At 46.4% G+C, this 18146-nt stretch overlaps 1 protein-coding gene across 1 annotated transcript; it reads right to left on the bottom strand.

The window, feature by feature from the left end:
- Positions 1 to 706: 706 nt before the first annotated feature.
- Positions 707 to 9840, bottom strand: URAD (ureidoimidazoline (2-oxo-4-hydroxy-4-carboxy-5-) decarboxylase). The gene is made up of 2 exons (XM_070407542.1): positions 9609 to 9840; positions 707 to 1392 (listed from the first exon to the last, which is right to left on the bottom strand). The coding sequence occupies exons 1-2, from the start codon at positions 9781 to 9783 to the stop codon at positions 1046 to 1048; spliced, it is 522 nt and encodes a 173-aa protein (XP_070263643.1). The 5' UTR covers positions 9784 to 9840; the 3' UTR covers positions 707 to 1045.
- Positions 9841 to 18146: the final 8306 nt, after the last annotated feature.

Here is an 18146-nt window from a genome sequence, read left to right as displayed (position 1 = left end):
GCCAACAGAAACCTAAGTAGTATTTGTTGGGGTCCGTTAGACCTTCGGATGTGTGTGTGTGTGGGAGGCAGGGAGGGAGGAAGAAGGGCGGGAGAGAGCCTGCAGGAGTGGACATTCTGGCCGCCAGTGCAGGGAGCTGCCCAGTCAGCTGGGGCTCTGGATCCCCAGGGTTGACACGACAACCTACTCCCCTACCCTGCCAAAAACATGTCTGTGGGCACCAATTTTCTCCCATTTATCAGCACTATGGTGTCTCATCTTCATCTGGGGAGGAGTGGCAATATCCAGCTCTGTTCCATAAGTGTCATTAAATTATTGATTTTTTTCTTGTTAATTTTAAAAAATGACTGTGTCTCCTAGGCAGTCTGAAGTTCTGAGGAGCCCGCCTTCGAGAGAGATGGCAAACCGCCCACCCCTGACCTACAGGCCTGCCCAGCTTGGAGCAGCCTCACTCCCAGCCCTCTCTTCCGAGCGACTTCAGCCGCCACTCCTCTTGCCCCACCGGGCGCCTTCCCAGCGCTGCCCATCGCGGGCTCTCCTGCCCACCGTCCCCAATCGCCACGTCCCTGGCGCCGAAGACCGAGATCAGCGCTTGCTGTCCCTGCCAGGGCTCCTGTAGGTGCCCTAGAGAGAGAATGCCGCTTCCACCCACAGGCGAATGTCTGTGCAGCAAGTGCAGTGAGAGAAGAACAAACAGACAAACCGCTATAGAATAAAAGATTCCTTTTCCGTCAGTTTTGCTTGGCAACTCCGCTTAGCAGGAGAGGGTGGGTCGCCAAAGCTGGATAGCGCTTTGGAAACCACAAAAGCTGGTGGTGTCAACGGGCTGCAAAGGTAGATGAATGGGACAAGGCACGATACTACACAGACATTTTGGCAAAGCGTGCTAGTGTGCTGGTGGGGGTGAACAAAAGGGCTCATTATTCGTGTGATCGCCTCCATTCTCCTCTCCTTTGTGCGCGCGTGTAGACTCGGGTCCCGCGTCAGCCGCCCGCGGGGGGCGCACCCTGCAGAGTCGCGGTCCCCGCGCGTCCCGCGCCGGGCGCTACAGCCGCGAGGGGTCGGCGCCGACGAGGTCTGCGAGCCGCAGGCGGCCGATCTTCTTCACCTCGCCCAGGGCGGTGCGCAGCTCCAGCGCGGGCGGGCGGTGCAGCCGGCGCGCCAGCTCGCGGAGCACCGCCTCCCGGTCGCTGAGGCGCGCGGCGAGCACGAAGGGGAAGCCGAAGCGCGCTCGGTACTGGGCGTTGAGCTCAGCCAGCCGGAGCCGCTCCTCCGCGCCCAGGCTCGTCAGGCCCGCGCCGCTCTGCTCTCGCTGCGACTCGGCCGTGAGCGTGCCCCGCTGCAGCTCGCGGCCCGCCAGGTCCGGGTGGCAGCGCAGGACGCCCTCCTGGCCTGCGGAGAAGCACAGCCCCGCGGCGGGGCGCGTTACCGAAGGGCCGACCGCGCGAACGGGACTACCGCCGGCCCCGCCCCGCCCCGCAGAGGCTTCGGGAGGGAGTCGAGGTTCCCAGGAGGGGATGAGGGGCAAAAAGGAGTGTCCCGCAGGAGCGGGGCGCCCAGCGCACTAGCCCCACAAACAGGTCCCGAATCTGGCGCCCCCCCGGCCCCGCTTCCTTTAGCCTCGGCCAGGGCTCCGGAGCGGGGCGGGAAGCGACAAATTTGTCCTTTGAGACCTTGGGGCAAGAAGAGTGGAGGAGGTGAGGCCGCTGAGACTCGGAATTTACGACTTGCTCGGGAGGGAGCAGGGGCGCGATAAGAAGCCCGAGCATTTCGTATCTTTTCAAAGTCCTTTGCTCTCAGGGGGGCTTTGATGTGGAAGAGGGCGGGGCGAAGGGCCTGAGGACTTCCTGCTAAGGCCGAGGAAGGGGGTTCGTTCTCTTCCGAAGGAGGACGGTGAGAGTCCCCAGGGGTAACACCCACAGGGCGTGGCAAATAAATGCCCAGGATTTTGTGGCCCTTCTGGAATCAGGCATCCAGCGAGCCCTGCAGATGATTAACTGGGAAAAAGAAATTTCCAGCCGGAATTCCACAGCCCTTTGAATGAAAGCAGCTTTCCTCCTTTTAGGAAAACAGCACCCACTCACCATCCGCCCTGTCTGAGGTTCATTCTCCTTTTTCAACAGTAGATCCCAAATACACTGCAGAGTACAAGGTTTTCTTGAGAGACCGCTTCTCATAATCACCTAGGCCGCAAATGAGATCTCTCTCCCCCCACCGCTCCCCACCCCCGTGTGATTCCTAGGCGTTTAAGTCCTAATACGGGGGTTTTCCTGAGCCCTGGCCAGTCTGTCCACTTAGCTCTCCTGAGAGAATTGGAACCCTCAAGGCTGGGCGCGTTTCCAATACGATGAGAGGAAGCGGTGATCTGTACCATGAAGGTAATGCCATCAAATTTGCTGAGTAGTTGTCAGGATTAGAGACAACTCATCCGACTAAAACACAGTGCCCAATGCCAGCAAACATCCAACTGCCAGTATTCTCCGTCACAGGAAACTAACTGACTGAGGTGCAGCTGGAAGCATTGGCTCTGGTGCTAGGAACGGGCAGGGGGTTCTTTTGGAAGGGGGGTCATAGAAACCCTCCCTCATCCTGGCCGAGTAGCTCAGCTGGTTAGAGCACTATCCCCAGACTCTGAGGCCGGTCAGCGCACATACAAGAATCAACCAATGAATGCAAACCTAAACGGAAAAATCTCTCTCTCTCTCTCTCTCTCTCTCTCTCTTTCTCTCTCTCTCTCTCTCTCTCAAGCCAATCAATAAATAAACATTTTAAAACCCTTCTTCATTGTGATGTAAACATCCCTTTACTCAAATTTTATAATTTCTGCCCAATTGAAGAATGATTGTGATTACGCCATCCAACGCCAGATTACGCCAGTCCTGAGTGGTGGGGAGAACTGTGGGGGAACATCTGCATTTAAGAGAGGATTCAATGGAGGCCCAGAAAGGGTTAGGTGACCTCCCCAAGGTCACTTAGCCAGTAGCTGATGACACCTGAACTCCAAATCATGGGACATTTTGGAGGCACTAGCTGCCTCTACAAGGTTAAGGGGAGTTTAAAACGAAACCCATGTCACCAATAATCCCACCTCTGTACCACCGCTCTCAAGGGCCTCTGTCCCTCAGGTCCTGCAAACAGGAGGTGGTTCTTTCCCGCTTCCTGCATCCCACCCATGCAGGTGGTGTGAAAATGTACATGTTAAATTCCCTACCTGCTGGCCTCCTACCCCTGAGTCAGGGCTGGCTGTGCCACGCAGCTGCTGGATCCGCTGTGCATTCACCCAGCCCCAGGACCCTCAGAGGACTAGGCTGGGGTGGGGGGAACTGTTCCCACCTGGCAGGACCCGCCCTGTATTCCCTCCTTGCATATTCAGATTTTCAAAGCAGCCTCCAGTAGAGGGGACTGGTCTCTAGTCCTCTCACCTGACCCCAGGTCTCTCAGCTTCCCTTCCCCCTATTTCTTACTCTCCCAGGCCCAGCCCAGCTCAAGCTTGGGGGCAGTAGGGGGCCCTGGTGTGGGGGCAGGGCCTGTCCCCTTACTCCTCCCCCAAGGGACTCCCCTCACTGTCCCGCACACACCCACATGCCTCTTTCCTTCTGCCCTTGCTCCTCTCTTCTCACTCCCCTGGGTTTGTCTTCTCTCTCAAAAATATCGCCTGGGGTTAATGTTTGCCTAGAATTAAGCATGTGTTTTCTTTCCACTGTTTGCAGGGGGAGAGAAAGGAGGCTGAGAAAAGGGGCAGAGCAAAGGGAAGAAGAAAAGAGACTAAAAATTAAACTGGAACTTAACATACACGAACACCTTAGCTGCAAGAAATAGAAACTGATGTCCAGTCTTGTTTCTATCGCCCCAAACCACTGAGCCCTTTACAGCTGCCCAAGATGGCTCTGATCCAGACCCCTGGCTTGTACCAAAGCTTCGGTACCCTTTCCAATGTTGCACCCTGTGAGAACGCCCAGCCCTGGCGTTAAACCCCAGCGGGTCTGGTACTTCCCACCTCCCGCCTCGGTCCTGTAGGTCCTCCCACCTGGAATGCCAAAGTGGTTCTCAGGGCCATTTCAATGCTGCCTGCTCTTTAGTCTTTTCCAAAATCTTAGACCTACTGCCTATGCCACTGGCATGTCACATGTAGAGATGTCGGTGTGGATATGTACTGTTGCTGCTGCCACAAGTCATGAAATCTTAAGAATTCCTATTGGAACACAGGGCTGGCACTCTTTGTCCCAATAGGGGGAGACAGGGCAGGCAACAGTGGCCACTGAAGAGCAGGCAATTGGCTTAAAACTCCTTTCCAATCTACCTGTGTTCCTACATCTGTGCCAGCTAGTGTGTGCTCCCTCTTGGTACAATGGATCATCTGTCCTTTCTGTTGAAGATCAACCTCTCCAGTGGTGTTCTTGAAGCCAGCCCCTCTGTCCATCTCAAAGACTGCCATTTCAAACATCAATTTCTATTCCTTCAACTCGCTGCCTTATCATCAATACATAGACATGCCTTAGAATCACGTGTCCTGTAAACAAAATTAAATCCCTTTATTGAGTCCCTGATGTCCTCCAGATTCTCCCTGTGTCTCTGCTCCTTTTTACAACAACTCAAAGGAGCTTTCTATGTAGTATCTCCACTTCTTCACCTCTCATTCCAGGTTCACTTTACCACCCACCCACCAGGCTGCATTCATTAAGGGCACAGATGATGGACATCTTGCCCAAGCCCATGACCAGTGCTGTCCTCTTTTCCTGAAACCTCTTTGGGAGTATTTCCCAGGGTTGGCCCTCTCTCCTTCTTGAAAGATAACCATCACTAGCCTACTTTCACCAGTGGTTCTTGCTCTGCTAGATTACTAACACTGAAGTACCCAGGACTCACATCTTCTCCCTTCTATATTTACAATGATTCACTAAGCGTTCTCATCTAGTCCCATGGCTTGAAATGCCATCAAGTCTTTGATGACACCCAGATCTAGTACCTTTGTTATGGTTCACCTCAACACACTGTATTTTTATCCAGGTATTATCAGGCATCTCAGACTTAACAAACTCCCATTCTCCATCCTGTCCTCTCTATTCTTATGTCTTCTTCATTGTAGAAAACAGTGCCACCACCCACCGTGTTGCTCAGACTAAAAACTTAGGAGTTATCCTTAATTTCTCTTAGTTTTTGACCTGCCTTTCCCCAACAAATCCAAAACACCTATTGGCTCTAATTCTAAAATCTATTTTGAGAATCCAGCCATACATCTCCATCCCCCCTCCTTTAGTCCTCATCCAAAGAACCATCACCTCTCACTTTTATTACTATAACAGTCCCTCCACCTGACCTCTCTTTCCTCATATTCCTCCACTTCTCACTATTCTTCAATCACCTTGGTCTTTCTGTACCCACCAAGTGTCAAAAGTCTCAGGTTCTTTTTCTTAAAGTGATCTCCTAGATATTTGATGACTTCCTTCTCATCTTTTGGTTTTAAACTCAAATATAATTTCTTAAGAAAGAGCTCTTTTATTATGTATTTTCTACAATGGTACATATTTTCTAATAAGTTTTAGAATCTGATATGATCTTATTTATTTACTAGAGGCCTGGTGCATGGATGCATGCACATTGAAAGGAACTTAATTAGAAGAAATGTTTTAGAGGCTGGGGAGGGACCATAGGAGGGCTCCAGGGCATGTCCGGCCCATCTCACCCAGTCCCAGGCTGGACCCCAGCAGCTAGCTAACCTACTGGTAGGAGTGTCTTCCCCCTGATGGTCAGTGTGTATCATAGCAACTGGTTGAACGTTCAGACACTTAGCATATTAGGCTTTTATCATATAGGATGTTAATTCTGTCTCTCTCTTCACTAGAATGTAAACTCATTGAGGCAGGGACTTGTCTTGGTCACTGTTCCTATTCCCAGTTTTTTACTTTTTATTCATTGATTTTAGTGTGTGTGTGTGTGTGTGTGTGTGTGTGTGTGTATCCTCACCCGAGGATATTTTCCCATTGATTTTTTAGGGAGAGTAGAAGAGAGAAGGAAAGATAGAGAGAAACATCGATGTGAAAGAAACACATCGATTGGTTGCCTCCTGCATGAGCCCTGTCCAGGCCCTGTGCCAGAGAGGACCCTGCAACCAAGGTATGTGCCCTTGACTGGAATAGAACCTGGGACCCTTTGGTCCACAAGCCGACACTCTATCCATTGAGCCAAACTGGCTAGGCCTTATTCATTGATTTTAGAGAGTGATAGAGGAAGGAAGGGAGAGGGAGGAGAGAGAAACATTGATCGTTGTTCCTCTTATTTGTGCATTCATTAGTTGATTCTTATATGTGCCCTGACCGGGAATCGAACCCACAACCTTGGCATATCAGGATGACACTCTAACCAACTGAACTAACCAGTCAGGGCCACTCTATAAGTACTTATTGACCAATACTTCACTCTTGGGAAAGTTTTTAAAATATATTTTTTGACAGTCTCATCTCTTTAATAGTTTCATCTACCTTATAGCCTACATTCAAGGGATTTGTTAGTATGTAGTTCTACTAATTCAAAAACTATGTTTTGAAGTGAGTATTAAATAATGAATTATGCCAAATTTCAATTCTGAAATTCCACAGAGAAGCACGATTAACTCTATTATAACTGTTTTATTGCTCTTTGATTCTTAATACAAATCAATAGTGAACTGGTTCATTATTGGCCATGTGTGTGAGAGTGTGTGTGTGTTACAACCTTCTTCCCTTTACTATTGCTCTTCCCCTCTCCTGGAAATCCAGAGGTTGGCTTGAAAGGATACTTACCCAATTATTGCTGGAGCCAAATATTAATCCTGGACTGCCACCTACTGGCTAATGATCTTTATGGATTGTCAACCTTGGTTTGTTTACTCAAGAAACAGGATTTTCAGTTTCCTGCTAATGGTGGCATTTTCTTAGATCATTAAAAACAAATGTCTGACCAGGAAGATCACCACAGCCTGCACATCTCCTTAAAGTCCCTTTTAGTGCTGGCCGATGTGGCCCAGCTGGTTGGAGCATAGTCCTGCCCACCAAAAGGGGGTGGATTCAATTCCCTGTCAGGGCACACATACCCAGGTTGCAGGCTCCATGCCCAGTTGCTGGGCATGTAGGAGAGAAATGCTTGATGTCTCTCTCCCTCTCCCCCTTCCTCTCTCTAAAATCAATAAAAAGCATATCCTTGGGTGAGGGAAAAAAATATTAAACAACCTTTTAGTTTTAGGATATAAAGACGTACACCCAATTCGTTCCTTACTATTCAAGGAATAAAACTTGACTATGCAGTAAATCCCATTTTATTTGATTATTTAAATAAAACGGGATCTGTGACATCAAGCATTGATGTTAATTAAACATGTTAGTAAACAAATGAATAAAACTCCTAGAAACTGTTTCTAGACTTTGTTTCTGATTCTCTGGAAAATCCTTCTAAGGCTGCTGGGTTGGTTGACTGTCAGGGTTTGGACACCAGTTCTGCCACTTTCTAGCTATGTATCCTTGATGAAGTTACTTAGTCTCTCCTCATTTCAGCTTTCTCCTCTTTAAAATGGGGACAATAACATAATACTTGTTTTATATGATTAGTATGAGGGTCAAATGAGTTAACAAATGCTAAGTGTTTGGAAAAGTGCCTGAAGCACACTGATAGTAAGTGCTGAATACCTTTTAACTATTGTTATTATTATTATTACTTTGCTAATACCGCCTCTCTGATGTCATTAAGGTGATTAGATATGCGGCAGCCACCCAGACTGCACTGAGGCTCTGCTGCCAGCTGCCTGTCCCAGAGAAGCGTGGACACCAGGCTAGGGCTGAGAAGCAGGCTCCACCAGCAGAGAGATACCTTAACTAGACATAACTAACCTTAACTAGAGCTTCTGGTCAAGCTGGTTGGGGTGACTGCTGGTGGGAAAGAAGACAGAAATGGGGGAATTTTTATTGCATTGTCTAAGCTCCTGGTACAGAGCAAACTCCAAACAAATGTTGAATCACTGTTGAAGCCAGTGAATAATAGATTGCAATTATTTATGCCATCATAGCTTTCTCTCTCAATACATTTATTCCCCAGCCCTACCACCTCTGTGGGTATTGAGACAGGTCATGGGATTTTCCTCCCTTTTTTTCTTTTTCTTTTCCTGATAGAAAAAAATAAAGTCATTCCTAAGGCATTCGCACCCTTTAAAAATCATTTCCCTTCTGGCTTAGAAGACTTGCATTTGGCCTCGCCCATTTTCCTGCCAGACATTTTGAACACGGGCTCCCAAGGCCCCTTGTTTTTTCCAGCTTGCTCTGCAGGCTCTGGGCCGGCTGCTCCTGGGGGCCATCAGTCACAAGGCTCCAGTGCCCATCAGCTCCCCTAAGGCCTGAGCCCAGTGATGGAGGGGAGAGCTCAGCTTTGGGGAGGCCCTGAGAAAGGGTCTCAACATGGCCCCCACATTTCTGCCAGTTTGATTTGTAACACTGTCCTCCACTCTTCCTGGACGTGCTTAAACTGAATTAAAATGAGTTTCTTACTTGGGAGCTGTTCAGCTGACAATGGGAAATTACCCAGATGTCCAAGCCCTGGACAGACAGGCAAGACTCTGTCTTGGCCTCATGGTGGAAGAGAGGAGAGCATGAGTTCTGCCTCCCTGCCCAGATCTCTGTGGAAGGGCCCCTGTGAAGGCAGCCCTTGTCCCCCTCCCCTCCCTTCAGCTCCTGGGCATGCAGTTTTATCTGGTAAAGCGAATGATTAGAGGTCTTGGGGCCAAAACTATCTCCACCTATTCTCAAACTTGACCTGGGTAGGAACCCGGCTCGCTGGCGTGGAGCCCTGCGTGGAATGCGAGTGCTTAGGGGGCCACTTTGGAAGGCAGAACTGGCGCTGGGGGTGACCTGAACGCCCAGGTGAGGCACCCGATGCCTATGCTCACCAGTCCCAGGCCTCTCTGAAGGGCATCAAGACGGCCCCCTGGGCTTCTAACTCTCTGTGAGGCTATCACTCGGGGTTTGCCTAAACCTCAGCAGTTAACCCTACATCCTGAAGTGCCTCCTTTTCTCTCCCTACCCAGCAGAAATCAACAAATTCTTTCCCTTTCTCCCGAGGAATTCATTCAGATTTTTGTCTTTCCTCCTTTACTTCCCTCCGGGAGAAGCTGATCTGAATGAGTTTACTTTCCTCAGCAATCCAGTCCAAACTGGCCCTTTCTGATAAAAATGTCAGCCATTTGCTCTTTCCCCTGGGCTCCTGAGATATTCTGATATCGACCTGTCTTCTCCCTGCATACAGGACATTCCCAGAGCGAACACATTCAGCTGAGAGAGGGTAGGCCTACAGCCTGACCTTCGGCCTCCGAGCCTCTGTGAAGCCCATCCTCTTCCTCATGACCTCAGAGCTTTAATATTTAACAGCCACTTTACCTGAGCCAACATACATTCTTTCATTTGACTTTTGGCCTAATACTTTGCAAATGTTTGACTCCCATTTTCTAATTTTAAGGAAACTTAGTGACCCTTACAATAAAATTAGCTAAATAAATATATCAATTATAACCAACTAAACAGGCCTAACCATGTTTTGCTAGGAATAGTTGGAACCCCTTGTGGAGAATCCCCCAGTCTGTGAAGCCTTACCTGACTGTGGCAGCGCATCAATAAAGGCAGAGAAGTGCTTTTCCAAATCTTCCAAGTCAGAGAACGGGCGCTGGGACCAAACAGCAGCTGCAATCAGAGGACATCTCTCAATGACATTCCCAAACACATCCACAAATTCTCCGAAGTCCATGGAATTGACCTTCTCCATGTCCATCGCTGCAGGCAGCGGGACGTTGGCTCCCCGCTGGCGGAGTGGGTGATCGTGACTCCGCTCACCAGGTTGCAGTTGCTGAACACACAAGCTTGTTTTTCATGCGACACCAGGTTGGCATGTTTTCAATGCCTCGGGAGAAGCCGACCCAGAGGACTTGTGTAATGAGCAAACACAGGCTAAGGGTTCTAATCCAGGGAGTGAAGATCTGTGTGGCAAACATTTTCAAACTGTTCCCACCGTCAAAGGCAGGAGGGGCCGTATTTCACTCTCAGCATTCACTCTCATACAGTTTCGGTGTCATTAACATTTTAATGTCAACATTATCCCAAGGAAGTTTTCCCTGAGAACCTCGAAGACAGGTCACACGTCAACCCCCTTGGAATTTGATTTCCCACCTATTGTTGCTGCTGTGGAGGACAGATAGTATATTTTATTGTTTCTCTGTATCTCAAATGCTTAACACAATAGGTATGTAGTAAATGCTCATTAAACAGGGGACCTAGAGCCGTGCCTGCAGTGGGCTGCCAATGAATCCTGTGGGGTGACTCAGTTGACCAAATAACCACATAGATTAGTTTTCACCCTCATATCTTTCACAGATACTGAAAACAAAAATACTTTGGAAGATGAAGTCAAAGAAAAGGAGAAGTCAGATTTTAAAAATAAAGATATTGCAATTTCCCGTTAGAATTAAAACGCAGCCTAGCCAGTTTTGCTCAGTGGTTGGAGCATCGGCCCGCAGACTGAAGGGTCGCAGGTTCCATTCCGGTCAAGGGCATGTACCTTGGTTGCAGGCTCAATCCTGCTACACATTTGCTGCCATCTGAATCAAATTCAAAGAGAGAGCAACCGTGTTAACAATAAATCACGTTTGTTCCTGTGGCCTGTAAGGTGCAGGTGACAGCAGTGCCCTGCCTCTACTGTAGTCTGTGACAATCTGTCAGCAGCTACAGATTTTGTCCTAACTCTGTAGATGTGTCCCAGGCCAGGACTCACCCTGACTACCTGGGCCAAAGCCATGACTGAAGAATGGACAGAGACCTCATCCCTTGAAAAGAAACTGATGAAATTTGTTTTGCGAAGGGGAAAATTTGGTGCCAGAAGTACCACATTTACCGATCTTGCCTTCAGTGTGAAGGAAGCTATAGAATATTAACACTACCTGTCACAACCCTATCCTGTGTGGAACACACGGCATCCCGCAGAGCGCCTGCTGCTGCCAGCCTGTGGCTGGGGTGGAGAGCATGGACCCAGGAGAGTTCTGATCTGCTCTGCCCCCACCATCTGACATTTGTCAAGTCATTGCACTTTTCTGTATCTTAGTTTCTTTGTCTGTAAAATAAAGACCATAATAGTATTTACCTAACAGAATTTTTGCAAAGTTAAGTAAATAAACATACCAAGGTGCTTAAAACACTCCTTTGCATAGCACTACCTAGGTGTTGGCTAATGCAACATGTCCTATTACAATCTCTTTGTTGGACCAACCTCAGAATTTTCTTTCTTTTTCCTTTTGCCTCCAGAGTCACATAGTCTTTTCCTTGCCCCGAGGTTTTGGCACAGACCCAGTTAACAGCCCAGTATCCATATTGTCCCCTTCTGCTGCCGCCACCGCCCTGGGCCTCTGTTCATTCCAGAGCTGACCTGTGCAGCATCTGCAATGCCAGGGCACACTGCGGGGAAAGGGAAGGTGAGACTGTCTAGGGCCCACACTACTGCCTGTCCAGGCCCCCAGCCTTACTCTAGGCTCTGAGTGACTGGGAAAGAAGATGGAGCAGAAGCTGAGGAAGAAGGGGGACCTGGCTCCATTGCTTTTGCCCCCACCCTTTTTGCCTGGCCCCTCTCCATTCCTTCTCTTATCTCTGCATGCGGAGGGTCTCCCCACCCTCCCAGCAACTCCTGCCTGGGGCGTGGAGCCCTGGGCGGGTAGGTCAGCTCCTCCTCGAGCAGCAGGAGATAGGCATCTGCATTTGTAAGTAGAATATGCTTGGGCTCCAGGAAATGCTGATACACCTGGTAGGAAGGGCTGTCTACTGATGTCACTGCATTTCTGGTGCAGACTGGAAAGCTAACCACCTTTTATTTAAAATAAATGTATTGAATGAATTGGGGTGACATTGGTCAATAAAATTATGTTATAATTCTATAATCCATCATCTGTATATTGTATTGTGTGTTCACCACCCCAAGTCAAGTCTCCTTCCATCACCATCCCCCCCCCTTTACCCTTTTCTACCTCCCCCACCAACCTTTTCCTCTAGTAATCACCATCCTGTGTTTATGAGGGGTTTTTAAAAAAATATTTTTATTGATTTCAGAGAGGAAGGGAGAGGGAGAGAGAGAAACATCAATGATGAGAGGTAATCATTGATTGGCTGCCTCCTGCACACCTCCCACTGGGGGATCAAGCCCAAAACCAAGGGACATGTGCCCTTGACCAGAATCAAACCTGTGACCCTTCAGTCCTCAGGCCGACACTCTATCCACTGAGCCAAACCAGCCAGGGCTATGAGGGGTTTTTGTTTGTTGTTTGTTTTTTGCTTAATCCCTTCACCTTTTTCACACAGTCCCCCAACTTGCCCTCTCCCAACCTCCTTTTATTTTGTTCTATCATATAATAATGGAATTCCAAATAATCTACAACATATGAACCTTTAAGACACTAAGATTAAGGAATTAAATAGTCATGGATATAGAAACAACACTGACAAAAAACAAATTATTCATATGGAACTAATATGGCAGCTCATGCCACAGAGCTCTCTAAGGCTTAACTTACCCTGTTTGACTCTTACCAATCAAAGCAATCAAAGTAATGTAAGGTGGTCAGAGGTAAGGCAATTTTTATCCAAGCAAAAAGCTAAGTTATTGAATTATACACTAGAAATAGCTGACTTGTATGCTATATGAATTATATGTCAAAAGCTAGTTTTTTAAAGTTAACTTATATATAATTAGCCTCATAATTTGTGTTTAGCCATACAAGATATGATTCTTATGTTCTGATTGTTGAAAATATTATAGTTGACTTTATTATAATTTTTCTTTTAAGAGACTTTTAGCAGTACATGGAGAATATTTCTTTTTTAATATTTTATTTATTGATTCTTTTTGAAAGAGAGAGAGAATCACCAGTTTTCTGTGCCACCCATTCATTCATTCATTTGTTGGTTCCTTCATGTGCCTTGACCAGGGATCAAAACAGAAACCTTGGTGCAAAGAGACAATGCTCTAACCAACTGAGCTCTCTGCCCAGGGCTAGAGAAAAATTCTTAAATAGACAGTTAAATTTTTACTCCATTTCTTAGTTGAAACATTTCATGTCTCTGCTCCCTTCAACTATAGCTATTAACTTTTTGTGCATGGAGTTTTATGCAGGAGTGTTGTCTCAGTATGATGCCAGAAAGGCAACTTGCTTTCTTACATATACATCCATGATCTGAGGCAAATAGGAATCTGGAAACTCTATAATCTTGCTGTTACTAGACCATTTTCATTGGCTGAGGACTGAGCCAAAGCAAGACGAAGGGCTTCCGGAAGGAGCTCAGAGGCTGTGTGGCTGTGTGGCTGTGAGGAGACAGGCAGGGTGGGCCCCAACCCAGGCCTGCACTTAGTACCTCCATGAGTCTAACCTTCTTAAGCCTTGGTTTCACTGTCTGTTAAATGACTACAGAACAAGGTCTTACTTCACAATTTGTTAAATGAAACAACACATATCAAGTCATTAGCACAGCTCTAGGATACATGAATCAATAAATGCCAATATAACCTTGAAGACATTATGTTAGGTGAAATAAGCCAGTTACAAAAAGACAAATGCTGTATGTTCCACTTATATGAGATACCTAAAGTAGTCTACTGCATAAAAGCAGAAAGTAAAATGGTGGGTGTCAGGGCCCGAGGAAGAATGAATGGGGAATTGGTGTTTAATGCGGGCAGAGTTTCAGTTTGGAAAGATGGAGAAGTTCTGAGGATGCATGGTGGTGCTGGCTGCACAACAACATGAATGTACTTAAGTGTACAGAGCTGTGCACTTAAAAATGGTTAAAATGAGAAGTTTTATTTTATGTATATTTTACCACAACAAATTATCATAGCCTTTTCTGCCTCGTTAAGATAATTTGGAATTTAATACATGTTTGATCCCCTAGGAGCTAAAAAGATGTAGTTTTTTAGGTGAAATCTCCCCTCACCTTTTTTGTTGTTGTTGTTGCTGATGGTGACTGTGGCATAGGAAGAAACATATTTTCAACAAAAACGATAGTGGGAATGACAGAGAAGGTCAGATGAATCTGTTACTAAGAAAGTCCTTCATGAAAGAAGGAGACAGAAGGAAGATCAGGAAGAAACACAAGTGGCAGTGGTGGGGGAAGGAGGGACAGAAAGGAAGGTGGATAATTGAAGGGTTGAAACTGTGATAAGAGGTCACCCAGGACATCTTCCTGCTGCAGGCCAAACAGCCCTGGGTGTTTTTCTTACTCCAAAAATATCTCCAGGAAATAGACTTCTTATTTCAACATAGAAAGCCAGTCCAGGTTCAGACAACACAGCATAGAAGGTGGTCCAAGAAGTTCAAAAGTCAATTCCATGTGTAGATGAATGCACTCCAGAACAGAGTGGTAAAAACCAGATCCTATAAAAGAATCTGACATTAGGCTGCTCAGTAAATGTCAGGAATGTGGTAAATAATACACATAAAATGCACAGTTGTTACCATAGTCAATAAACAATCGAATGCGGAATAAATGGATTGAAGTTATGTCTATAGAGGGTTGTTTTCCTTTCTAATCAACTGACTGAACTTTTCTTTAATTCTGCTTAAAGTGTGCCTTTTCAGGTGTAGGGTGTAGTTATGAAGTCAGGCCTGATGGCTGGGGTTCGTTAAAAAACAGTAGTCCTAGGGCGCCACCTACTGGTGAGACAACTGCAAAGGCCTGGCCGAAGGGGCTGTCCAAGCAGTAGCAGCAACAGGTCTCTAACATCAGTGATTGTAAGTTGTGTTCTGAAACTGTGTAGCGTTTTCAGGGACATAGCGAGTCCTAAACTAAAACCCACTCTGTTGTAAGAGCTGGGTTTAATAAAATATAATTTCATTGTAAGTGTCATTCTTCTTCAGAGAATGCTGCCTTTTAAATATCATATTTGGTATAACAAATGTCATATAATGAATACCTGTGAACCCATTACCCCACCCAATCCAGAACACTCACATGTCATCAGTGTGACAGTGACTAAATAGTGGTGATTTTGTGTTCACATAGTACAACAGTGAGATGAAGGAACCCCAGGTTCATGTAACACCATGAGTGAATCTTAGAAGCATAATGTTGATTTTTTTTAAAAATATATTTTACCAATTCTTTACAGAGAGGAACGGAGAGAGACAGAGAGCCAGAAACATCGATGAGAGAGAAACATCGATCAGCTGCCTCCCGCACACCTCCCACTGGGGATGTGCCCACAACCCAGGTACATGCCCCTGACCGGAATCGAACCCAGGACCCTTCAGTCCGCAGGCCGACGCTCCAACCACTGAGCCAAACCGGTCTTGGCATAATGTTGATTTTTTTAAAAAATAAAACCAGATCTGGAAGTCTACATAGAATATGGTGCCATTTTTATAAAGTTCATGAACAAGAGAATATTCATTTTCAAGAAAATCAAATTCTTTGGCGCCTTTAACACTGCAACAACAAGGGGTGTGCTGGGTAGACCATCCCATGTATAAATGTGTTCATTTGGCTCCCTCCACAGTGCACCAGGTTCAGAATGTGTGTGTGTCCTGACTAAAATCACCCTGGCAGAAGGAAAAGGAGAATATCCGGATAAATGCTAACTCACTGTTATTTTCCTCCCTCTAATCACCAGCAGTTTTGGACAAGCTTACGGAATGCCTGTGATTCCACTCTCTCAAGTCCTATCAAGATGATAGAAGAATACACCAGTGAAGATAAATCAGTATGGTGCTCGAAGCTAGAAAGACCAACCAAAACAGAGAGGACTTTCTAGAGAAGGTAAAGCAGATGAAACCCTCAGTTCAGCCACGGAGACCGAGTCAGTGCGGGTGTTTGCACCAAGGTGCTCAGGTTGTATGCAACAGGGGCAGACTGCCTCTGCCAGGACAGCTGGAGATCCAGGCTTGGGCAAGAAGAGGGATCAGCGCAGCTTCAGAGATCTAGGAGTGGGAAGTACAGAGACTAGTACTGTTCGAATGATAAGCTCCAACTCCTGTTTTCATTCTTGCCTGAATCCAATCAAGGTACAAAGTTCCACAACAAGAGAGGATGATTATCCCCCTAGCTTGAGTCAAGGGCCGCCTTGGCTAGAAGGGAAAGCCCCCTGACTAAAGTCCCTACAATAGGGAGCACATTCCTACCGTGTGCTTAGTACATAAACTACGTAGTTGGGAAAATATTGAGCCCTTGTGAGAAACAAAAAGCATGTTCGATAGTGTGGCTAGTGTAATTCCATTTATATAAAAATCAAAGAACTCTGGCCGAACCGGTTTGGCTCAGTGGATAGAGCGTCGGCCTGTGGACTGAAGGGTCCCAGGTTCGATTCCGGTCAAGGGCATGTACCTTGGTTGCAGGCACATCCCCAGTGGGGGGCGTGCAGGAGGCAGCTGATCGATATATCTGATGTTTCTGACTCTCTATCCCTCTCCCTTCTTCTCTGTAAAAAATCAATAAAAGATATATTTAAAAAAAAGAGTGAATTAAAAAAAAAAAAGAACTCTGTATGTGTGCTTGTGTGTAAGTACCTGTGAGTAATGTAAATATCTTTAAACAACAAGGTGGAAAAAATATACCTGAAACTTTTTTAACAGTGGTTCCCCTGAAGAAACATTTTGGGATTGGGGTGCACAAAGAGGAAATTTCACTTATTACTATAAGTAAAAACATAAAGTTACTTGAATTTTTAACATGAAGCATATTTCATGCTTTGAGTCGGTAAGAACTAATTGAGTACATATACTATTGTGTCCTGACTGTACATTTGAATAGAAGAGTGGCGCACAACTTGGCACAAATCATATCTACTTTCTAACTTGTTTAAAATCCAAGTAAAAAGAAAGGATCTTACTTAAGAAAACAAATCATCACGTAAGATAGGTAGACTCTATGTTCAGAGCCAACCAGATGAGACAGACATGAAGCCCATCCAAGATTTCAGTGGGGAAAGCAATCACTAACGGCGAACAGAGCTGAGGAAAATCCGAGCAGAAGACAGTGCTAGGCTGGTCACGAAGCAACAGCTTAAATAGGGAGAGGAAACGGGAGTTGGCGTCCCAGGTAGATGGAGGGCGAGGGAAAGAAAGAAAAAAAAAAAGATGAGAATGCCTAAGACGTCCACTGATCAGGGGCGGGAGTTCCTGGCTACACAGAGCTTATGTTACCTAGTTAGTACAAGAAATGCAGTGAACCAGCTGCAAGGACCTGCATGTTGGGAATTTGGCTTCCGCAGATGGCCACGGGAGCCACTGCAAGCTCTCCAGCCCAGAAGTGATAGATGCAGATCAGTGCTTTGGGAAAATGAATCTGTCAATGGCTCAGGGAAAACACTGGGTGGTGGAGAGAATAGGAGCAGTTAGGTGAAGAAGGAATTAGTGTAATCCAGCCCTGGCCAGGTAGCTCAGTTGGTTAGAGCATGGTCCAGATACACCAAGGTTGTGGGTGCGATCCCCAGTCAGGGCACATACAAGAATCAACCAATGAATGCATAAATAAGTGGAACAACAAGTTGATGTTTCCCTTTCTCCCTGCCCCCAAACCCCTTCCTCTCTCTCTCAGAAATCAATCAACTAGAAACAAGAAAGAAATTAGTGTAATCTAAGTGAGTTTATGGGGTCTGGTCTACAGCAAAGGATTAAAGCCAGCAAGGAAAGCACAAATGACAATATGAGATAATATCTATGGGCCAAGCATCTTCCTAAATGATTTATATGTTTATGTAATATATGTATATATTTGTAACATACATATAAGATTTATGTAATTCACTTAATTCTTACAACAGCCCTGTAAGATAGATGCCATTATTATCCATTTTCCAGAAGAGGAAACTGGGGCCTGAAGAAGTTATTTGCCTAACATCGCACGGCTAAAAAGTGGTGGGGAGCTCTTATTTGGAGCCACTATACTTAAAGGGAGGCCAAGAAGAAGAAAGAAAAGGTTACACTGGGCATATGAGAAGGAGGACAAGTCCAAGTCTATAAGCCTGTAGGATGGAGGGTGCTAAGCTCCAAAGGACGAAGGGGACTGCATCAAGAGTGCTACAGAGAAGACAGCAGACGGCCAACATCAGCTCTTCTTCTCCCTGTCAGGGGGTAGGAGTCAGGGGTCCCTTAAAGAATCTGAAGAAAG

The sequence above is a fragment of the Myotis yumanensis genome, unplaced genomic scaffold (assembly GCF_028538775.1).
Source record: "Myotis yumanensis isolate MYYU_CA2020_CCGP unplaced genomic scaffold, mMyoYum1.0.hap1 SCAF_3, whole genome shotgun sequence".
Taxonomy (NCBI): domain Eukaryota; kingdom Metazoa; phylum Chordata; class Mammalia; order Chiroptera; family Vespertilionidae; genus Myotis; species Myotis yumanensis.
Note: the sequence above shows the minus strand (reverse complement) of the source record. Positions and strands in the feature narration are given on the sequence as shown.